This window comes from Ursus maritimus, unplaced genomic scaffold (assembly GCF_017311325.1).
Source record: "Ursus maritimus isolate PB19 unplaced genomic scaffold, ASM1731132v1 scaffold_29, whole genome shotgun sequence".
In the NCBI taxonomy this organism is placed as follows: Eukaryota; Metazoa; Chordata; class Mammalia; order Carnivora; family Ursidae; genus Ursus; species Ursus maritimus.
Window position 1 is genome coordinate 11186243 of NW_024425452.1, and position 24126 is coordinate 11210368.

At 45.2% G+C, this 24126-nt stretch overlaps 1 protein-coding gene across 1 annotated transcript; it reads right to left on the reverse strand.

The window, feature by feature from the left end:
- Nucleotides 1–2575: 2575 nt before the first annotated feature.
- Nucleotides 2576–12463, reverse strand: LOC103664000 (glutathione S-transferase A4-like). Its single transcript, XM_008691782.1, has 6 exons — nt 12377–12463; nt 10974–11025; nt 8313–8445; nt 6045–6186; nt 4652–4783; nt 2576–2860 (listed from the first exon to the last, which is right to left on the reverse strand). Exons 1-6 carry the CDS (start codon nt 12461–12463, stop codon nt 2738–2740), a joined length of 669 nt encoding a protein of 222 aa, XP_008690004.1. The 3' UTR covers nt 2576–2737.
- Between the last annotated feature and the right edge of the window lie 11663 nt (nt 12464–24126).

The window sequence follows — 24126 nt, forward strand, 5'->3', positions numbered from 1 at the left end:
AAACTGAGGCCAACACAGAATGAAATCTGGGCAATCCTGATGGTCTGAAAGTCCCTGGATCCATACTTGTTCTTTCAAACATATGAGCTAATAAGCCCCCTTCCTGGCTTAAAAGCAAAAACCGACACCCCGTGCCCCAAATCAAAAACCCAAACCCAGGGGCACCTGGGTGGCTCAGTCGTTAAGCGTCTGCCTTTGGCTCAGGGCGTGATCCTGGCGTTCTGGGATCGAGCCCCACATCAGGCTCCTCCACTGGGAGCCTGCTTCTTCCTTTCCCACTCCCCTTGCTTGTGTTCCCTCTCTCGCTGGTTGTCTCTCTCTCTGTCGAATAAATAAATAAATGAATAAATTAAAAAAACCAAAAACCCAAACCCAAACCAAATCCCTTTCTCCCAGTTTTGTTCGGGCTGGCAATCGGGGGAAGGGGGCTGGGGAACCATCCCTGACTTTAAGTTTCTCACTCTAGCCCTGTGCAGAGAAACTCATGCAGCAATCCCACGTTTTTAAATCCAAGCTGGAGTCCAAAGGGAGGATTAATTATCAACATCAGGTTAGGAAGGGTCATTATGGGGCCACTGCACAGGTTTTAATTCTTTGTACGCTGAGGTTTAAACAAACAAAACAAATGGGCTTGAACTGAAACAGGGGAGAGTCATAGTTGCCAAGAAAAGAAATTCTCACGTTCTAGAGTGCTAAACTCTTGAAATGGGAGAACAAAGCTGGTAACAGGATCTCCATCCCAGTATCTTCTGGAAGAGAGGACCAAGGACCTCTAAGGCCTCCCCTCGCCCTTTCAATGGGTCTATTGAGCTGACCGTCTCACTTGCCCTTCTTTTTTCTGTCCAAAGCTACGACTCCCTGGTGATGGGGGAGAGGTCGGGCCTTGAATGTTGCTGGGTGCTCTTGGGCTCTCGGAGGCTCCCTTCCTTGGGCACCCAGACTTACCTCTACTAGCTTGGGTAGCTAGGCAGTGGGCCCAAAGAGAACCCTATGGGGAAAAATGAAGGGGTAAAAACTATTACAAGAAAGACAGCAAGTTGTACACATGGGGTTATCGGATGATGAAACATACTTTGGCCCTCACTGGCTGTCCCCCTCTGTCAGGTGCTTTTAGGGTGTGCTCAGAAAATGTGCCAGGTAGGGATCAGACCTAGGGCTTGTTTTCAAAACCCAGGAAGCAGAACCCCGGGCAAAACAGGCTTAGAGCTTTGGGAACGCAACCACACAGTGCTTGGCCTCTCAAGGGAGGCACACCAGGCCAAGGAGGGAGGACCCAAGAAGTGCTTTTTTTTAAGAACAATCCAGGGAGGGGAGGATTTTATTTTTTCCCTGTGTAAGCCTTTTAAACCATTTGAATTATTTACCAAGACCACGTGATTGTAACAAATAGAGATTAGCTTACAATTATGAATCATGAAAAAATAAGTTCTTTTCCTTTTCTCACCTAATTTCTGTCAGGTCAGACTCTTAGCTTTGGTGGAGGTCAGAGGAAAAAGCCATCTCACACAGAGAGGGGCAGAGTTTTCCCGTGAGAAACCTTTTCTCCCCTTTCGTCTTACGCATCATATGGTAGTTGGCCATGGCCTTGCCAGAGTGGGGAATGAGATCAGTGAGTAGCTAAATGAGAATCCCTGGATTGGAATTTGATCACGGTGGGAGCAAGAGCTCAGGCCCTGCACGGGCTGGGCTGGGGGATGCTGAATGGCCCACGTGTCCATAACTCTGTTGATCAATCTGTCATCTGAGTGGGGAGCAAAAATGGATGGGACAGGGTATCGTGTAGGAATGGTCCTGGCCTGTGCTGGTCCCGAGGAAAGGGCATGAAGTCTGGTGAGCCATGAGCTCATTTCAAAAGCAAGGACACATACATGGATACTCGCTCAGAAGCTCATCAAGTGTGGGGCCTGGCCAGTGGAGAGCTGGTAGAGTCACGTTCCTCAAAGCACTGGCAGGATCCCTGCTCCAGACCACAGAGCCCCCACCGGAAACCACAGCTGTGCCTGTTACATCACCCTGCACAGCTGTTCCATCCCCTACCACACAGGGCCCTGATGTGGGGCCGAGCTCTGAACTACCCGACTTGGGAACACCATACTTACCCTTAAAGGAGAAGAAATCTTTGGGTCAATTTGTATAAATATTGGTTATATCTTAATGTCAGTGTTACTTGTCTCAGCAAAGCAAAACCCAGTCTCAGGTGGCTCTGCGTCTAATGGTCCAAGTTTTTTTACAGTCTCAGAATGATGTTTCATGGACATCCTCTGTTTCCCCATCCTTTCTCTCGGGATTTACTGGCATCAGCCATCATCTTACTCTTGATTTGTCATTTGTCACTTTTTTTCTATCCCAAGTATTCAGCGTTATTGTGGGCGTTGGGGAGATCCTGGCCCCTAAATCTCTGCTCATTCTTCCAACAGTGGTCCTGATCTTGGTACAGACAGTAGGAACAGTGCCTTAAGTGGGCCACTGCCCTAAATACATCAGCCTCCTATTTATTTACACAGAGCACTGATTTCATCAAAGTTGGAACCATCATCCACAATTGACAAGCTTACAAAAATGTCACACATCAGAATGGTTTGGTATTGCATTTAATTGGTGTTTGCTGTTGCATGGCTGTATGTTTTTGTTCTTTTCAGACACTTGAGTCCTAGAATCTACCATTTGCTTCCATGGGCAGCTCGCACGATGCTATGACTGGATCATCCCTGTTTGCCACCGTTAAGACCTGCTGCCGTTAGAAGTGCAGGACGCTTCTGACCACTTTCACGTAGTGGCTGTCCGGGGGTGGCTGCCTCTGACTCCCAGGCTGCAGAAACTTCTTAATTGTAGGGATGTTACTGATTCTTGTTTTAAATGCCTGAGACGAGAACCCGTAAAATCAGAGCCTCAATAGCAGTCGTGGCCTTTAACAGAAATCTGTCACGGGAGGAGGGTACTTAGACTGTCAGCTTATGGAGCCCAGTCTGTTGAATCTGAGTTAATCCCTCACCACCTGTTTGCTGGGTGTTCCCAGAAAGGTAATACCATGGCTAGTGTGTTTAGCGTGAATTAAATTATCCTCTTAAAAAATCATTGTCACCATAGGTGGCACATATTAAAAAGTCCAAAAAATTCATATTCTTTGATCTATCGAGTCCTGTTCTAGGAATTTATTAAAAGGGTGAGCAAAGAAATCATGTTAAGAATGGTAGTACAGTGAAAAATTGGAAATCACTTATATTTCCAAAAAAAGAAAACTGGTTATATAAACTATGGTATGTCCCTACAAGGTTTATAAGCCAGTAATTTAAAATGATATATATAAAAAGAAAGAAGAAGGTCCCTGTATTGCCAGGGAAAGAGCTCTAGAATGCACAGTTTCGTTTAAAGAAAGAAAAAAAAAAAAGCCTAGGACAGAACAGAATATATTTGCTGTTTTGTGTAAGAAAGCCAGGGGCGAGGATGAGAGAGAAATAGGTATTCATATTTGCTTGTATCTGCATAGATTGGAACACAGGGAGGGTACACAGGAAACCAAAAAAAAGTGTCTGTAGGGGCAGGAAGGGGGGAGGGTAGTGGTGGGAATGAGCTTTCTCAATTTATGCCCTTTTTATATAGTTCTGATTATTCAAAAAGATGTGACTCTATTGCCTAATGAAAATAAAATAAAATAAAACAATATTGTAGAAGAATATTTGTTGACATGTCAAAACATTCATGGTAATTTTTTTAAATGTTAAAAGAGGGCCACAAAACAATATTTAGTATGATCTTATTTGGGGGGAAAATGTAAAATAACAAATCTGAGCGTCTAATGCAGTATCATTTGGCCAGTTAGGTCTTTTCTTTTTTTGTTTTGTACAAATGCCAAATGGAAAGACCTAAACTTTCATTTCTTTGGTAGTAAGAAAAAAAATACTATTTTTAAACTACAAAACCTATGGTCACCTCTTAGATAAAATGTTTCTAAGGAACTGGAACAGAGGCCAGCTCATGTCTGGCAGTGGCAGGATTGAGAGAGGGAGGTCTAAGGACGGGCAACGCAGGAGGAGCCAGGCAGTGACACCCAGGCAGAAGCTCTGAGCAATTGAGGGACATGGTGGGGTGTCCCCGGCATCAGGAGCACTAAAGGGGATCAGAGTTGTCAGGTAGGCTCTGGGGAGGGAAATGACAAAGACAGACTTGTCAGCCTTGCTTCATCAGGAAAAAATGCTTAAAGAACTAAAAAAAAAAAAAAAGGAAAGCACTAAATGTTTATGATAGAAACCAAAATAACCTATCTTTTTCCCATCATAAGGGTTTACTTCCTAATGATCCTGTAGCGTGAGGAGAAAATTGCCAAGATGAATAAAATAATGATTTTTAAAATCTTTTGAGGGGCGCCTGGGTGGCTCAGTCGTTAAGTGTCTGCCCTCGGCTCAGGGAGTGATCCTGGTGTTATGGGATCGAGCCCCACATCAGGCTCCTCCGCTGGGAGCCCGCTTCTTCTTCTCCCACTCCCCCTGCTTGTGTTCCCTCTCTCTCTGGCTGTCTCTCTCTCTGTCAAATAAATAAATAAAATCTTAAAAAAAAAAAATCTTCTCTTGAAATTGACCTGGAGATGCATTTCATTTTAGTCTTCATTTCTATTCACTTTTTCTTGGGCTTCGTGTGGATGTGAATACACTACCTTTAGCAGAGAGAAGTCAGAAAGAACAGAAGCATCAAGTTCCTCCACCATTAAAATCGCTTCTAACAGTTGTATGTCCGCCCAACTGAATTTGTTGCCAACGAGAAAATCCTCTCCATGATCTTTTAAAATCTACACAAAGAGAAATAACGAAGAATATCAAATAAAAGTAAAGACTATTTTGCCTGGCTAAGCACTTATAAAAGCAGGGAGTGTTCTGTACAGATCAAATTCACTAAAAAAACCTTTTTCCTTGATAATCTCCCAAGACTTCGGGAAAGGATCAGGTGAAACCAACTCTTAAACATTCTTAAACATTGCTGTAAATTGGCACAATCTTGTTGGAAACTTGTCAGTGATTATCAAGACATTCTGGGTAATGGAGTGCTGGCATGGAGCTCTCTCATTAGCCTACAGCTGGTGAAGTAAAACTATACCCAGCAGTATAGGGAGACACAAAGGTCATGATTAGTTAGAATCAGGCTACATACCACGAGTAGAAAACAGTACCATAGAGCCCATTTAACATTATAACTCAAATAATCATACTAGTTTTTTTAATGGAAGGCATTTCAACAAGGAACTGGATCGTCTAGGACTCTGAGGGACTGGCCAAACTCTTCATTATAGACTACTCAGTAGTAAATCATTCTTTCTTAAGCCTTTATTTATGGAGCCCGCTGCTAACAAGTCTTTCTTACCATGCCCCATGCTGTCCTATAAGTTTGGAACCTTACCAGATGTATTTCGAGGACATTCGTAATTACTATTCACTCTAAAATGACTTCGGAAAAGTTGTAAGTTTAAAAGATCTTGTCTTTTGATTGAGGCATGACTGGCCTCCGATATCGAAGATAAAGCAACATCTCACACTGAATTTAAGGTAGTGACGCCCTAGGCGGATGATGGCTTATTTAAAAAATCAGAACAGAAACGCTGTATCCTTTCATCGCATTTGGTTTTTTCCCCATTCTGTTTTGTTAGCGGTTCCACATAATTACGTCATGTCATTTGCTTTGGAACCCTTACTAAAGTTTTGGTCCAAGCGCAGAAAAGCGCTACCATAGCTTATCTTTTCGGATATTCACTCCTGAACTATTCTTCTCAGCCACAGGAAGTAAATCCTGGACCCCTGCATCCCGGAAAGCGTCCGTGGGACAACTTGCAGTGGCCCAGAACTGCATCCCAGTTCTCGCCCCTCTCTGGAATTAGAGGGGGAACCGGGGACCGCTCGGAGTTGTCAGCCCCGCCCCCACGCCCCGGCGCCCCCCGCAGGATCTGCGCGCGCAGCGGTCGCCAACCTCGGACCCGGTCTCTCGCGAGAGCACCCAGGCGCCACTGCCCCGCTGGGGAGAGGTCTCGTGCCGATCCAAACCGGATCCCTGTCGCCTACCTTTTCAAAGGCGGGGAAGTAACGAGTTTTCGCTCCCTTCACGACTAAAGCAAGATCCTGCTCTTTTTCCGCGGGGGGTTTGAACGCAGCCAGCGCGATCATTAGCATGAGGTCCAGGGTGCCGTCAGTGTACATGTTGATCCTGACAAAACAGCGCGTGACTCGCGTTTCCACGGGAACCTATAGCGTATGGGGGCTTCCTACGTCGCCACTGCGGTGGCGTAAATGGGTATGGGGCAAATGACTTTTCACACCCCTTCCTTTAAGATTCCATGCTCAGGAATGATTTCTGGAACCAGAGCCATCCAAGGGACCAGAGGATACGAGGGTCTCTGGATGAAGGGATGTGGGAAAAAATTAACAAGTGCCTCCAAGTTGAAATCTGCCATAAATAAATAAATACATTATTATGGTTTTAAAAACCCAACCGCATGAAGTTTACCAGAAGGGCAAAACTATTAGTACCAGAACCTTTTCACTTCTTCAGGGAAGATACATAATTTAGCAGGTCTTCCCCTGACCTGGCAACTGAGAAAGAAAAGTTTGCTTTCCTAGTCAGGTCAGACAGATACCTGGATTTCATTCTCTAAAATTTTCCATTCATTGACAAACACAAAAGGTTAAAAACAACAACAATAACCAAGAATGGTAGATATATTACCATCGATTATTGGCATATTGGTACAGTTACGCTGTGCAAATTATCTCTACAACCAGTGTGCAAACATTAAGGGTTGCTAATTGTCTTATATGCTAATATGCCAATATATGCTAATTACCCAACAAATTTGGTTCAGTGGTCATCTTTTTGGTTCAGTGGTCATCTTTGTCTTTTGCTTTTTAACATATATAAAAGTGTAATTTACTTTATTGTCCTCTTTGAATAACAAACCGTTTTTCTTATAGGTTAGATTGTTACCTAGCCCGTCTCCTTTAATTGTAAAAAAACAAACACATGCATCAAAACAATGTGAAACATTGCTTTTGCATATTAATACTTATTTACATTATTATAAAAGGATTCTTTTATAATGTGCACACTGTTTGAAATCGCTTCTCTTGGCATATACTTTTGGGACTACAGTTAGGCAGCCTAAGTTCATTTTAAAGTTGGAGCAATGGAAAAGTTGGGGTTTGCTGCTGCTTCTTATGGACTTTGCTCATTCCTGTGATAAACTCTCTCTCCTTCTTCTGAACAATTGAACTTGGACCTTTCTCCCACCATACCTTCTATATTTTTGTATGGACAATCCCATAGTGTCCATGCTTATGGTGATGAGATTGCAGGGGCCATCGAAATGGCCCTTTGACCCCAAAACCAGATAAAACTTTAATAGTTGTAAGTCTTTGTTTTTGTCTTTAATTTACTTATCTCCTGTAAAACTGAACCATTCTTGGGAGTAATAATCCAGCCATCCTCAGGCAGGCCTAGCATAGTGCCCAGCACAGAGTAGATGCTTGTGGTATATATGTGCAAATCATGGACACCAATCTTCACCCTCCAGTAATTGTGATAAAACTCGACAGCACCTTCCATCAATGGATGGGATGATCTCATGACCTGCTTTGACTAATAGAATGAGATGGAATTGACCAGTTCTGAGCCTAGAACTTAAGAGGCCGTGCGTGCTTTCAGTCTCTCTCTTAGAACCCTCCCTAGCTGCCCCAAGAACAAGCTTGGCATGACAGGATGAGAGATGCATGGCCTATTTGCCCCTCAGTGGATACCCAACACCCAAAACCAGAGCCTCCTGGCTGACTATTGGTTGACCACAGACCATATGAGTGAGTCCAGCCAAGAGGAGTCAAGCTGGGCCAGATATACCAACGCCCACATGACACAGTAATAAATGCCTGCTGATTTAAGTCACTGTGTTTCAAGGTGATGTGTTACACAGCACAATTTGTGGTAATAGACCACTGATACAATGCTCAATGTTTGCTGAGTCAGTCATTTCCACCTTCATGTAGAATAGTTTACCAGGTCTTTTTATGAGAACATATTTTGTTAGGAGTGGGGAGAGATTATGAGAATGTTGACTGCACACCACCGTGAGTAGTAAAAGGGAAAAGCTGGAGTATTTATTCGGTTATGCACAAGACATATGGGTATAGCAAGAACATCTCCCCTTTGTTCCCCCTTACCTTCTCCCCCCGTCGCCCCCCCCCCCAGTCTAGGCCAAAAGGCTACAGCTTCACTGGGGCTCAGGTGGTGCAGGACTAGAGAGCTTGGATAAGAATCAAGTACAGATGTGAACACTCTGCTACCTGACTGTCTCCTTCAGGTCCTTCCCATACAAGTCGTACTTGGCAGCAAGGTAGCTGAGGATGGCTCTGGTCTGCGTGAGCACCATTCCATCGATTTCTATCATAGGCACTTGGCCGAAAAGCAAGCGTCCATCTGGGGATTGAGCAAAGTGAGGTTAGGATACTCTCCTTCCATGGTCCTGGTAAGCCTGCAGGAGGGTCTCTTCTAATTTTGTGGAGTGATTTTTGTTTTCATCCAAAGTCAAGAGTTAAAGACCCCAGTTGTTGAGGAAATGCCTACCATTGGCTTTATGGAAAATCTGAGATTTGTTTGATGGTTTCACACATTTTTGTGTGTTGGTTAATCATGATTGTTTAAGATGCTGTACATTTACTATTACTGTGTTATAGTGTAAGTGCTTCTGGTTCTCAAAGTTTAGGGTGTATGAGAATCATCTCAGGGTGGTGGGTTGTTAAAAATACTCACCCCACTGCCCAGATATTTTGATTCAGGGGCAGAGTCTGGGAGCCTGAATTCTTTGAAAAGCACAGCAGGTATCTCTCCAGGTCTGTGTGGCAGCAGGACAGAGGTGACAGCAAGAGCCCAGGCAGACCAGGTCCAAATACAAGCTTTAGCCCTCCCCAGCCATGTGACTTTACGCAAAGGACTTGTCTGAACTTTAGCTTCCTTTGCTCTAAAACAGTAATAATGTCTAGCTAGCAGGATTTTTGAAAGGATGAAATTAGATAAACACTGAATACTGCCAATAATTAGTGTTCAGTAAAGTTCAATTTTCTTTGTGAGCGACTGCCTATCTAAGTAATGCATTTAAAGATGTACTATAAATAGCGCTCTTTTCATAGGGTCTTGAAGAAATAAATGGCCTTTAAATTTCCTTTACCACCAGTACATTGCTGAGAATAAGGAACTTTTTATCCAGAATAGGAACCAGACTTCACATTGGCAAAGGCCAGAATTAATTTCCCCAACTTCCAATACTGTTGCTACTTAATGAGAGGCAGTAGAGATGGTGGAGAGAAAACCACCACAGGAACTTACCGGGGAGCCAGTGTCCCGGTCTAGCTGATGACTTCAGGCAAGTCTCTGTCTTCCCTGAGCCTATTTTCTGATCTGCCCATTGTAGAGTTTCCTTGGGCCAGAATCAGATCACGCTTATGTCCATGCTTTGGAAATTTTAGTACTAGTATTAATGGAAAGACTGCAAAATCTCCATTTCCTAAAGGCAGTTCTACATTTGTCCAACACCGAATGAGCATCTAAACTGGGCTCTGTGCTCCTGCTTGTTAGTGATGCAGAAGTCCATTAGATATGATCCATGCTTCTAGGAGCTGATGAGCTTCTTCAGAAGGGTTTTTAAGGCTCTCGGATCAAGAGTATAGGAAAGGACCTTTGAGATCATTTAGCTCACTTGTATAATAGACTATGGCACTGTGAAAGCCAAGGGGGTAAACGTGAGTTGCTCGGACTCAGTCAGGAGACAGCTAAGCCAACAGAAGTGGGTCTCCTGATTCTCAGCCCACAGCCCTCTCTGCTGTCCCTCTCTGTCTCGTATTCACAAATAATAAGTAATGCCCAGGACAGTGTCTCAAGCATGAGAGCAGCATCACAGACTCAGGGAGGGCTGGAGGATTTCAGAGGCTTGCCGGAATGATCATGGAAGAGTTCCTGGAGATACATTTTATTTACTTATTCAATACCTATGTACTTAAGTCCTTCTATGTACCAGTGACTGGCCTTGTTTGGGGTGGAGTAGGGCAGAAATAAAGAGGATGCGGAGCTTCAGGGATATTTCAGACAATAAAGTTCCTGGGCAAGAGTGAGCCCCTGGGTAAGGGGCTAACCATAGTCAGCCTTCCCCATTTAGTGGGATCTACTGGTATGCTGCATCTGTGACCACAGAGATTGTTTTTATTTTACGGTAAGGAGATAAGATGTGGAGAAGTTAAAGGCCTTCTGCAAAGCCACACAGTTTGTAAATGGCAGGTCTGCTGATTACTAGTTGAATGTTTCTCCGAAAAATAATATGTGTCATTTTCATGACTTTATCAGCAATGGTGGGGACATCCATGTTTCTCTAGGTAAGGAAAGTAACGTTGTGGCTGTTAGAAGGTTAAGAAGCACTATGAAAGTACTAGTCTTTTCTCTTGGTGTGAGAAGCTTTTCTGGGGGATGGTAAGGATGAAGGACTTCTTCCGAATTTAATCAAATTTCAGTCTTTTCGATAGTCTTGGTTCTACAATTCTGACCTAATAAAATGGTATCTGTGAATCTGTTGAAACCACGAAGAAAGCATGGATATGAGCCATGAGAACTAGAGAATATCTTAGCTCAAATTCCCCTTCCCTTTTGCTCCCTCCCTTCCAACCCACAGGATCATTATTTAAGAATTCTTAAAGAATTCTTTAATCCTTTAATGAGATGGGGAGTATTGAACCAATTAGGTGGATCAAACCCACGCTGTCATCTCTAACTGAGGTCAGGGTCAGAGACTACTTGATAAGCTTTTACGACAGGGACACAGTGAACACTCAATCAGTGTGAGCAGTCCTTTTTCTAATAGTCGTCACTCCAGAGTTCTGTGTTCTATATTGAAATGAATATTTCCAGAAACAAATGTTTACTTTTTCCAGTAAGAAAACATTGAATAAATCTAGGCTCACCCTTCTGCAACTTCTCATATTGTTCTGTTGTTTCAATAAATTCTTCTTCAAACTAGATAAAAGATAGAAATTTTGTTATAACTTTAATGTTCGGGGTGGGGAGAGAAAGAGAGAGATGTTCCAGTATAAAATGCCCAATGGCTTTCAGAATGAAATTTTTTTTTAAGATTTTATTTATTTATTTGACAGAGAAAGAGACAGCCAGCAAGAGAGGGCACACAAGCAGGGGGAGTGGGAGAGGGAGAAGCAGGCTCATAGCGGAGGAGCCTGATGTGGGGCTCGATCCCACAACGCTGGGATCACGCCCTGAGCCGAAGGCAGACGCTTAACGACTGAGCCACCCAGGCACTCCCAGAATGAAAATTTTAAAAGGAACCACAAACTTGTCAATTTCCATACAGCTGAAAATTCCACTAGTGTGTGTGTAGATTAGCTTATACGGGCATGGGTCCGGCACCCCTTTTGGGGTTTTGCCTACTTATAGGATATCCTGAACCCCATTCATATTTTCCCTTTTCTTCACCATAGCTCTGTTTTCTCTCCTAGTTCTTGTCCTTTTCACCAGCTTCCCCCAGTGATTTCCCTTTTTCCATTCCTCTCTTTCCTTTCTTTTCTCTCTTGTGTGTCATTTTCCCTCTCTATCAGGTCAAATTAAATTTCTCTTCAATGCTCATACATTCAATGAAAGGCATCAGAGGATCATTACTCAGGTGAGGTTGTCATTATTTATGGATGGAATCCCTAAAGCTTCTGTGGGAAAGAGTGATTTTTTGGTCCCTTAAACCTCAAGATGGGGGTAGGATAAGGTGAACAAAACAAAGAAGGTCATGCATGAGTCCTTGTCTTAAAGAAGATGGCCTTCAAATGGGGAAAAGAAATCTGTACCTGCCTGAAGCCAAACAATTCCAAAGAACTTGTGAAAATCTATGGAGAAGCCAATGGTTAAGGAATTCAGAATTAAGGAAAGGTCCCAGTGGGACAGACCTTTCCGAGGAGGGCTCAAGAGGAGACCAGACTGCAGCTGGGCCTACGGTTCCAGTTGGCAGCCATGGATAGAGCAAGACTGAGGTGCCAGGCCAGAACTGGAAAGACCACAGGAAATCAGCTGGTTTCAGTGAAGACAATAATCCAGTTGTGGGTCTCCTCTCTTTCCTTTGTCTTATGAGTCACCGTGAGCTCTTGCGCCCCTATGAAGCTTCCGGAACATCTCCCTAGGCTTCCACCCTCCCAACCCTGCTTAAACAGAGGACTATGATCTGTCCCTCACCTCTTACAAAGAAAGGTAGGTGGAAAGGGAAAGAGTAGATCTCCCTTGAAGGCACCATCCTAAATTTTGAAGGGGGAAGGGGACCACTCCAGTCCACCCAAATTACCTTCCTTCCTTTTCCCAATCAGAAACTGACCTCCACTCCAGCTGCAGCCAGCAGCCAACGGATCGATTCCATCCTGCCCCTGCCCCGGAAGTAGAAGAGCTTGGGTTTGGTTGCCATGACTCCAGGCTCCGGGTTTCCTGAAGGGCAAAATAAGAAAAATAAGAAAAGCAAGAGAACAATGATCACAGAAGCAGGATAGTGGTTACCTCCAGTGAGGAGAACGCAAGTTGTGACTGGGGAGGGCCATGGAGGGGGAGTCTGGAGTGCTATTAATATTGTTTCTTAAACAGAACTAATAATCAGTTTTTATAACTAGTCTTTAAACTGCATATTAATGCACTCTCCTGTATGTATGCTCTATCTCACAACTTAAGAAAAAAAGAAAGAACAAAAGATACATATCAAGGAATCAAGGTATTCCATAGATTTGAGAGACTGTCCCTGGTATTTTGAGACAGGAACCAGGAGTTAAAATGATGGCTTCGGGAATGATTTGCAAAACAAAATCTTGTCTAACAGTGGCAAGGAGCTGGGCTGGTTTGGACCGAAATGTTCCATGGGAGTTGGGCACACTTTCGTTTCTGTCACAACACTTTTCTGAAAGCTGGGACAGGCACAGACAGAGGTAGGCTTAGTCAGGACCAGGATTCTAGTCTTGATCAGCCACTAGGGAGCCAGGCAAATGTAGGCCCAGTTCAGTAAATCTGTCTGCCTGCGTGTCCTCATCTGCAACTGGCAAGGATGGCGCAAGGTGACCCGCAACCTTTTAAAGAAGAGGATAGAGCTACTGCGAGCACACCCGATCGCATTTTCTACCTTGCCGTGGCGAGGGCCACAGTGGCTATTATGTTAGTGACCCCTGCCTGTCTCACAGGATTACTGAACGTGCATTGAGAATACTAAAAGCTCTATACCAACTTAGAGGACGGCTGGGTCTCCTTTCCCCACATTTGCCACTCCGACCCCATAGGCAACAACGCTTGCTTCAAGGAAATGGCCAAAAAACCAAACTGCTGGCACAGGCAGTGCGCATGGAGTGGTGGCTGGAAGGGTGCATGCACCCTCGGGGTGACACATGGCTCAGAGAGACTGACCTCAGCTTCCCAACACAGTGCTCACCATGGTCCTTCGCCCACTAAGCCCCACACTGCCAAGTATCCTGTCCTAGCTGGGATTCCACTTGAGGATGCTGCCTGTGCTAAGGAAATTCACAAGAAAGTTAAAAATCAGAAGATCAGTAGCTCGGTTGATGATGAAAACTTTGCGAATACCCACAATCATATGACAACAGTCACTTGTGTTCACAAAATCTTACAGGTGTTTTGAAGCAATGTTGCCCACAACCACCCGCTTTTCTTATATCTTAGATTTACAGTTGAGCTCTTGGAAAAGTTGAATTCCTTTCCTCCCCCCCCCCCTTTTTTTTTATTTTGGAAGGCTTCACAAATACGTGCATCATCATTGCATGGAGCCAGGCTAATCTCTGTATTGTTCCAGTCGTAGTGTATGCACTGTCAAAGCCACACTAATTCCTTTCTTGCTCTGGTCTTGTCATGCCCTGGGCACTGCCTCTGTTGGGTTGATGTCAAGATTCATTCCTTTGAAGTTGCCTCTTTAGCTATTGAGTCTTGAAAGTTTCAGGAGTTTCCTAAAAACCCACTACTTTATTGTCTTGGGAGACACAATGATTATAAAGGCCCCCAATTCCCTGATTAGAGAAATAGGTTTGAGTGTAGTAACGCACTACTAACACACCTTAGAACGAACCTTACAATAAAATCAGTGTGGAGAAAATATGACAAGAGGGAGAAGAGAAATCGTGGCTTTGTGTTAACCTCTCCCCAGTGAGAAAACTCTCGAATTCTCTGGTCGCCTACAGGGTCCCGAGTAGGATGGTTAAGGAGCGAACGTAAGCACTGTTAGACGTCAGAGGGAGAAAGCATAGCAGTTGCCCAACATGCCAACACACAGCAGGATACGCGTGCCCAGTGGGTTCCAGTGCTAGAGAAACTCACATCCACACGGGCCACGTTTAGGGTACTGACCGGGTGTCGGGAAGGCTGCAAGGCAAACAAACAACTGCAAATATCAACAGCAGCACACTCCGGGCAATTCACAACTGATTCAAGCCCTTACTCCAAGAACCCCTTCCTGTCTGTCTGTCCTGCTGCCTTCAGGCAAAAATAAAGCAATACTGGTGAAGTTAAATATCACTGTCCGTCTTGAGGAGCTCCATCTCTCACTCTCTGCTTAGCACACAGAACTCCAACCAGTTTGACCCCTTTCCACCTGCTCTGAGAGACGGGGATGAGGCTGTGAATCTGGCTGGGGCTGGTCTCGGGTAATTGGTGTCGTTCTGTGTCCTTGAAACCCTCAACCAGTCCAAATTCTGTTTGAAATAAATCTTACAGTGAAAGAATGTGGGACATAGGAACACCTGTGAACACCCTTTTTATAGTAATTCTATCCTGCTCCCCCAGTTAGCAAAAGCTGAACGTTATCCTTTGGTTTTCACCGTGGGTCCAGAAAAGGTCATGTCTGGTAGCCTCCAGAAAGCTGCTTCCAAGCAATGAATGGTCACTTAAAATGCAGGCTGAATGGTCTTTCTTTTGACTATTCTCTTAGTTTCCTAGCCCCAGACTGCCCCGAGAGAGAGATACCTAACACGACTACTGAGTGTCGTAACATGGAGGGCTCCAAACGTCGTTTTTGTTCCAGAGACATCAGTGACATCTCTCAGATGAAAGGAGAGACAGCAAAATGTAGTCCTGAAATGGTCAAGAGAGGGCAAGCTTCTTGCTGGCATGGCAGAAGCAACACTCAGAGGGATGCAGAGATATGAGCCCTCGGAGGTGCTGGGATAAAACAGTGGGGAGCTGGCAATATCAGGTAGACGAGAGTCTGAATACCTGCAATGGAATGTGCTGTGTTCCGTTGGGAGGGAAGTTGTCACTGGGTGAGAAGGGAAAGCTGGGCTCCTTAGAGCCAAGAATCTACCAAGAATGTAGATTGACAGCCACCCTGGCTTCACTGGGAGGATGAACACAGAGAAAGCTGAGGGCATGGATGGATCTGGTCCCATTCATTTACAGCCCCTCTGCAGGCATGATACCCACCTACGTCCAGACCTCAAATGGAAATGGTAGCTGTGTGTTACTATGCCCATCTTTCAAAGGCAGGGGGCTCTGGGCTTTAGAGTCATGAGTCCTCACTAACGTTGTGCAACCTTTTCCCACCTCTGTAACCCTCGGTCTCCTAATCCTTAGAATGGGTGTGGTGGTTGCACTACTGACCTCAGAGAGCTATTGTGAGGACGGAGGACTGAATAAAGTAATAGATAAAGTACATACCACAGTATTTAGTCCATACCAAGTAGAGTCCTCCATGCTTCTCTAAATGAGTTACAAACAGATTTAATGTTTTCTTAGAGTTTCTTATGCTGATTGGCTTGTCTATTAGTTTTACTTGTGATTTAAAAGTGTGCGTTGCAAATGCTACTGATATTTTGTAAAAGGGAGCCAAGACTTTTGTAACCTTGACTCAATACTGCAAAACAAGATATTTTAAAATAAATCTGATGTGACTTTTGCCTTTGTTTTGTGACTGTGAGTATCACTGGAGCTTTCTCATGGTTTGCTGCTAAATATAAGAGTATTTAGGGGATTTTATGTGACGCCTTTGTGCCCACCTCTATCCCCCACTTCACTTCTGCTGGCCCCTTTCGCATTCTCGGGGCTCGTGGGAAATGGAAAGATGTATCTTTGGAATCCAGAGTTGAATGACAAGGGACAGGATCACTCCCCTCCCTGCCAGCACCTCTAAACCTTCCCTGATGTTCAAGGGAGCCCTAAAAGCCCAGGGTTAGAATAAAGGAGACCCCCCTCTGATAAACAGGACTGTAGCCTGCCACCCTCCCTTTCTAGTCCAAAAAAAGGAATTTTTTTCTCTAGTTATTAATAACCAGTCACTCGAATGATAAGCAGTCACCACTTCTTGTAAAAATCTGGATAAATGTTTGTGTCTCCCATGAACAGCCCGTTCTGGCCAGCCAGACCATTCCTCATCTATCCACCTCAGCTCGATGGGGTCCTAAAGTGGGCTCCTAGATGGCTGATGGAGGTCTGAACCGGGCGTTTTTAGGAGCCACACCAGGACTCCAGTCCCTACCCCATACCCTTCCTGGGAGCAGCTGTTTCTTCTGGAAGAGCTGAGTACAGAGAAGGGACCCCATACTGCTTACAATCTCATCCCAGCCAAGGACCAACGGCTCCCCCTGGATTCTGCACTGCAAAACTCCAACGAGGTGGCAGGGGTCAGGGCATCTTCCTTCCGTCTCCTAGAGAACCAGCCCAGGTCTATCCCAGACACATTGGTTACACAGAACATACTCTTATACCTCAGTGTGCCACCCTGAGATGCCAGTTTCTAAACTTGCTAAAGTGTCTGTGTTTGCTCTTTCATTCTTTCCTTTAACATCAAACATTGATTGAGCTCCTCTTACGAATACAGGACTAGGTTAAGCACTTCAGGCATACAAAGATAAATAAGATCTAGTTCCTGCCATCAAAGACCTTACAAACCTCACACCTAGTGATGGAAACATCCAGACTACCAAGTTGTAAGTCAGGATGAAATAGTGTTTAAGAAGAAGTACAATATGGTATTACAAGAACTGAACAGAGCCGTACAGAATGAGCATATATAGGGGATGCCTGGGTGGCCCAGTCGGTAAGCCTTTGGCTCAGGTCATGATCTCAAGGTCCTGGATTGAGCCCTGCTTTGGGCTCCTTGCTCAGTGGAGAGTCTGCTTCTCCCTCTCCCTCTGCCCCTAATCCCACTTGTGCTCTCTCTCTCTCAAATAAATAAAATCTTAAAAAAAAGATGAGCATATATAAATACTAGTCTGTCTGAGCCCTGTCCCTTCCAGCCCCATGGCACTATAGGTTAAGGGCCTAAACCAAGTCTTTCAATACTTTTTCTTTGACTTTTAGTGAATTTCAACAAAGATTACAATAAACCACAGCTTGGTAATACAGAAGACCAAGTTTGTTTGTGCTTCAAAAGTAAACCCAATTATTCTCATTGTTAAAAAAAAAAAGGACATTGTCAAATCATGAACAGGTGCAATGGAAATATTTGTTCTTTTCATGAGAAATAAAGGGAACAAAGGAGAGTTTTCTGGACTTCACCCAAAATGCTGACACTCTGCGAGCACAGCCACTGGGAGATCCAGAACCCGAGGTGTTGAGCTCACCATAAACTCACACCCCAGTCTTCAAGTCTGTTTTTTGTGCTGCTAATATTGACCAACAGATATGTCCTGAATTAAACTTGGTTCACCAACGAGGCTTCCTGCATAGGGCTTATTACTTTGGGAACTGAAAGTCACCTCTTAGGGTTTGCAAACATCCCCCATGTGCAGCTTCACCTGAGATTAGCCGTGGGATGCACCCCCTGCCCCAGAGCCCCGGGGACCTATGCCTAAGGCAGGGGCAGCAGAAATCAGTGACATAGCTTCACAACTTTTGGATAGTCAGAGTGTGGGCCTTGATAAAAAAAACATGCCCAAAGTCTTCTAGAAAATGTGGAGGGTGCCTGGGTGGCTCAGTCGGTTAAGCAATCCACTCTTGGTTTTGGCTCAGGTCATGATCTCAGGGTCGTGAGATCAGGCCCCTTGTTGGGCTCCATGCTCAGCGTGGCGTCTACTTGAGGATTCTCTCCCTATCCTTCTGCCCTCCCCCACTAAAATAAATAAATAACATCTTTAAAAAAAAAAAAAAGAAAGAAAGAAAAGAAAATGTGGAAGAACTCATACCTGAGTACCAATAAAAGCAAAGACCTAAGTTGAAATTTGAGCTCTATTTCTCACTTGAGCAAGTTTTGTCAACTCTGAGCCTCAGTTTCGTGATTTGTGCAATAAGACTAATAGTTCCTAATTCATGTGGGTAGTTATGAGGTGGAAATCAGATAATGTGTGCAAATCACTAAACACAGTACGGACTCAAATAATGACGCACGCACGCACACATACGCACGCACGCATACGCACGCACGCATACGCACACATACATCCGTATCTCCAGATTCCAGCAACATTCACGTGCGAGAGAAAAGAAGTGAAATTTGCTTCTGAAAGGAAGGGAAGGCATTCTCTAGGAGTGTGATTTTGGACCATTACCATTGGCTTCACCTGGAGGCTTGTTAGAAATTCAGACGCTAAGTCCCTGGGTCAGAGCGACTGAATCAGAGTCTACATTTTTCACAAGAGCCCCAGACCATTCACTTGTACATTACGATGAAGTTTGAGAAGCCAGGTCTGGAGCGAAAACTCAACAGAACTGCATCTGGGGCTCAGTGAGTGGCCATAGGTCATTCTTCTCGGGGACTGTTGTGCAGACATAAATTGCAGAGGATGATGTTTGAAAAATAGGGTGAGCAAATGGTGAAGTGCTGGAGTTGTGTGTGGTTCAGAAGAAGGGGCAGAGGAAATTCGGGGTAATTATAAGTGAATTTCCCATGTTCAGTCATTTTTGTTGACCCGCTTTGGGGAGATGCGAGGCTTTCTTCAATCCCCAAGTTTAACCAAGTAGCAGGTGTGTAGCTTCCTTCCAATCCTGGGGCAGGTCTGTAAGAAATGTCAGGTGTCTGAACTATAAAAATGGGGTTGGTTCAGAATTTGGTAATCTCCTTCATTTCTTCCAGTTTTAACAGTCTTTCTCATCTTATGTCTCTTCCTTTATCTTCATTCTTTGCCTTACGCTCCTAACTGCAGAACACACACATTGGGAAAGCAGCCAATCTTTTTGGGGTGAAATTCTACTGCCATTCTAGATAATTGGGGCAAAATGGCACACATTTTTTTTTTTATCAGTTATTTGAACAGTTAGGCGAAAGGCAGGCTTTTATCGAATTTTCTGGATAATGAAAATTTTAAGGGGTTACATTTAAGAGGCTGCCAGTTTTAGCAGATGTTTTGGGCCAGAATATAAGACGTCAATTCTAAATCTATTATCAATAGAGATAGCTGTAACATTTACTTTGGCTTCTCTAGTGGATCAGAATGGCCAATCTTCATTACAACCAGCAGGTCAAAATGTGTCACTGAGACCAAACCAAACAAAACAAAACAAAAACAACCTCTCCCAGATAACCCTGTATTCCCCACAGAAGTTAAATTTGCCAGACTGGAAAGATGTAGCATCATTGTAGCCCTAAGTACATACTGTTTCAGACAAAGAATATGCTCGAGTTGGAAAATAGCAAGTAATGAATCATGGAACTTAACATCAAAAACTGGGGATGTACTGTATGGTGACTAACATAATATAATAAAAAATATTATTTAAAAAAAGGGAAATAGCAACACTAACAGCATAAGCAAGACTTTCAGTAGAGCTTTGAAGTATGGCTAAATATAGCCTTAAAGTTACAGTCCATTTGTAACAGACTAGGAATTACATCTCTTCTATTTTCCTAACATGACCTATTAGCAAAATACTTAATTAGTCGATTTGATATGTTGACTAGTTGAATTGGACATGTTATCGAAAGCTAAGTGCCCTGCATGGGACTAGCGCTTCCAAAAAAAACAGCTCAAGTACTTACCTGGCATTTTTAATACACAAACAGCCAAACGATACTCTGAGTGGGGCGGGGGTGATGGTTACGGAGTCCCACCTCACATGCTATGCAATTTCTCCAAAAACCCCAATATTTCAGTTTCAGAAACTGTATTTCCTTTCTGTTAAGGTCTAATGGATCGACTCACGTTTCCAAAACTAATGAGAGGTCGATGTACACACCCAGGCTTATAAACCGGAATGAAAAATATACCCAAGCCACGAAAGAGCCGTTCACCTGCCCAGATGATGGAGGCTGCTGGGAGAATAAACGGAGTGGGCCACCACCTGCCCCACTGCTGTTCAGCGATGGGGACAAGTCCTAGAAAAATTGTTTCAGGGCTTGACTAGAAACTCCTCTGTTTTTCAACTTAGCACAGACACCCCCCCCCCAGGGATGCAGAACCCCAGAGGGAGGCCCCCGTGTCAGATTATTTAGATCATGTCTTCCAAGCGTATGTAGACACCTAGGGAAGGAGATTTAGTCTGTTAGGCACCATGGCACAGAGTGGGCGCTGCCTGTGTTCTTCTCCTCAACTGCATACAGAAGTATGAGATTTGGGGCGCCTGGGTGGCTCAGGCAGTTAAGCGTCTGCCTTCAGCTCAGGTCATGATCCCGGGGTCCTGAGATCGAGCCCCACATCGGGCTCCCTGCTCAGTGGAGAGCCTGCTTCTCCCTCTGCCTCTGCCCCTTCGCCCTGCTCATTCTCTGTCTCTCAAATAAACAAAACCTTTTTTTTTTGTTTTTAAAGATTTTATTTATTTATTCGACAGAGATAGAGACAGCCAGCGAGAGAGGGAACACAAGCAGGGGGAGTGGGAGAGGAAGAAGCAGGCTCATAGCGGAAGAGCCTGATGTGGGGCTCGATCCCATAACACCGGGATCACGCCCTGAGCCGAAGGCAGACCCTTAACCGCTGTGCCACCCAGGCGCCCCAAATAAACAAAATCTTAAACAAATATATGAGATTTGCCTGAGGAGGAAAAAATGTGATGACTCAAAGCTTCGATTCTGCTAAGCTGTGTTATTTCCACCAATCAGCTGAAACGCCACTTGACTCTTACATATTTTTGAAATTACATTTAATGTGTGATGGGGGTGGGGGGCATTTTAAGGTCTCATATGTATGTCATGCATTGTCAATGAGTCTTTAAAAGTCCTTGTCTAAATGGACATTTGCGATCTCATTTTCATGTACGCATCTACTCCCTATAAAACGATGTTCCTTTTATTTGATCTAGGCAAGATTAAAACAGACATTAAATTAGCCACAAAGTTAAAACAACTGCTGACTATAAGCTGCAAAATCGGCCACAAAATATAATTATCCAGCCACACGCAAAAACAGTGTGTAAGAAATTCCCCACTAACCTTCTGTCTTCCTGGCTCTCCTCTTGGGGTGCTGCAGGGGGATCAAGTGAGGGTTTATAACTCTTTCCTGTCCCATTGAATGCTCCACCCAACTCAAGGGATTAGCCAACAGAGCACTCCAGTTCGTACACACCTCTGGGGCTTCACTTTACATCTGTTGTTTGTGTATTTGAGAGCGTATCAAGTTGCCCAACTAAGAAGGATTTCGCTGGCTCCCGGAACAAACATTTACTGAGCACCACTCCGTGCCAGGCACTCTTTTAGGCCCTGGGTCACGGCAGCCCCGATTCCGGCACCCGTGGTGCTCACACTCTAGTTGGGGAAGACGGGCAGTGTCAGTGTATGAACAAATCAACATAGGGCATTAAAAATAATAGTAGCGACGGAGGATGATAGCTGATGGATGTGACATCTGTAACAGAAATGTTGTAAGGGACCAGAAGGAGGAATCGGGAACACTCTGTTACAAGATACCCGTGCTACCCATCAGGTGTCTTATTCGAAAGTGGTCTTCGCAGAGCTGGAGATCTGTACTGCAGACTTTCTGAGCGGCCGGTGCTGGGTCGCAGACTCATTAAAGGCTGCACCCCCCCTTCTCTGTCCAGACACCACAGCCCCTGTTGTGTTCTGCACTTTAACCTCACGGTTTACCTGTTGGGACTGGAGTCGGCGAGCTTCCTGGTCCACGTGCTGGGGTTCAGCCCTGAATCCTCCCACACGCTGTTGTTTTTGAGAATCAACCGTTTCTCGTGTCTGACCTCTTACTCTAGGACCAGAGTCTGGTGGCTCAGGAAAATGCGGGTGGGGTGCCGTGGGCTGAGACTAAAGGGTAGGAGTCTGGACTGAAAGGGGACTGTGACAAAACTGGGGTAATGCCACCCGAGGCAAGATGGGGGAGGAGACTTGTTTTCAGTCTGGGAAGGGCACGGCAACATTTAAGGACATGCACCTGCGGGCAGGAAAGACGGGGCACCTGTCTTCACTTGAGACCCCGTGGCCTCTCGTGTTTATTGCCTCTGATTCTCTGAGTCAGCGCAGAAGCCAACCTTTCTCGCTGGTTGTTTCCTCGGAGCCAGCCTTGAGGGCCCTCTGGTGTTGAAGAGAAGCACAACCCAATGATTACAAAAGGCTTAGCGTCCCGATGATACCAGGCAACGGCACTGCGTGGTAAAATCGCACCCAAACCAGAGCACAGCGGCAAGCTTGCTGCCACCCACACAGCTGCATAATACGGACCCCTGCGTGCTCTCACGTCGGCGTCTGGCTGCTACGCGTAAACTGATCGACATCGTAAGTATGAAGGGTTTCTCTTCCCTGGAGAGGTTAGGAGCGGTCCGAAAGACCCTCGCTTCTGACGCAGCTCAAGTTGAGGAGTGCCCAACACCAGCCTCACGTTCCGCAACCCACTAGGACGCACGGAGCACGTTGAAAGCTGTTCTACTCACGGCTACGGTTTACCACGGGGAGAGGATACAGTTGAAAATCAGCCCAGGGGAGAGAGGCCCAGGGCAGAATCCAGGCGCGTTCCGCACATGGAGCTTCCAGATGTCCTCTCTCCGTGGAGCTGCGGACAGCACTGACTCACCCTGGCAACCGTGGGTGACAACAGAGTGTGTCAACCAGGGAAGCCCACCCGAGCCTTGAGTCCAGACGTTGGGGCGCACTCCATCATGTGGGCATGACCGATGGCCCATGTGGCTGATCTGTCTCCAGCCCCTCCGGAGTGGAGCTGACACCACCAGACCCCGCGCTGCGCTGCTGGCGCGGCTCAAGGCCCTCACCTAACTCATACAGTTATTGTCTGGCTGACTCAGGGCCTCCAGGCAGAGGTGTTCCCATCAGGCAGGACAGTCCAAGGGCTCGGAGATCAACTCCCAGGAGCAAAGGCCAGACCTGGCTTTGGGCAGGGAAATACTGTACTACCCACACCCTCATCTTCTTATTGGCTTGTGCTCTCGAGAGCCTGGGCCATCGCGGCTCCGCAGGCTTGCCTGGCACCGCACCTGCCACCAAGCCATGGCTCGTCCAGTAATTCTAAGTATCATGGTGACGACAGAGGCCCACACCGTGGACATGGGAACCCAAATAACCACCGTGACGCCTGCGCTTGATTTTCCTCTAATAAAACACGGACGTACTTGCAATTGTGACAGGCATTAATGATCCCTCTGCCACTGCTGCTGGCTTTTCACATCTGGGCAAAGATCCCTCCTGCAGTAAGGAACGAGTGTGTCCTCTCTGAGACTCTCAGCAAACACCAGCTTTTCCTCGGTTTTTTAATTCCTGAACTATCAGGTACCCTAAAAGCAGGAATTCTTCCTTTTCCAAAATTACTTCAGCTGTTTCCACATTTCTCTCCCCTACTATGTGCTGAATTGTCCTAGAGCAGGGGCTCTGTTCTAGGGTTCTGCTTCCTCACACCCTGCGGGGCACACATAAGTGCTCAATTAATATTTGAGACCCAAATCCACGCATGTTAAAAGCAGTATTAATAAACTGTACTTTGAGTTCTGAAATGCAAAAATTACCAGCCTACAAATAACCATGTGGGTAGTAAGAAGATAAAAGTAATGTATATATAATTCTCTTCCACATGCATCAAACACAACTGGAGGGTTATACAGATGAGAACTGTTTGCCTGTGGAGAGCAGAACCTTGTAGCTGGGGGGCAGGGCCAAAAAGACCACTTCCAACTCTACACCCTCGTACGCCCTCTTGATTTTTGAACCACGGGAATATGTTCTAGATTCCTAAAAATGTATCAAAAAAAATTCTGGCAACAGAGCAA

What these genes read in the sequence shown, in the direction of transcription:
- LOC103664000 (XM_008691782.1), bottom strand. Translation starts at nt 12,463, where the DNA reads ATGGCAACCAAACCCAAGCTCTTCTACTTCCGGGGCAGGGGCAGGATG. An exon ending in ATATGAGAAGTTGCAGAAGG is followed by an intron (nt 8,446 to 10,973) that starts GTGAGCCTAGAT and finishes CTCAATCCCCAG; the next exon opens with ATGGACGCTTGCTTTTCGGC. An exon ending in CTGACTTCTCTCTGCTAAAG is followed by an intron (nt 2,861 to 4,651) that starts GTAGTGTATTCA and finishes TTCTCGTCTCAG; the next exon opens with GCATTTAAAACAAGAATCAG.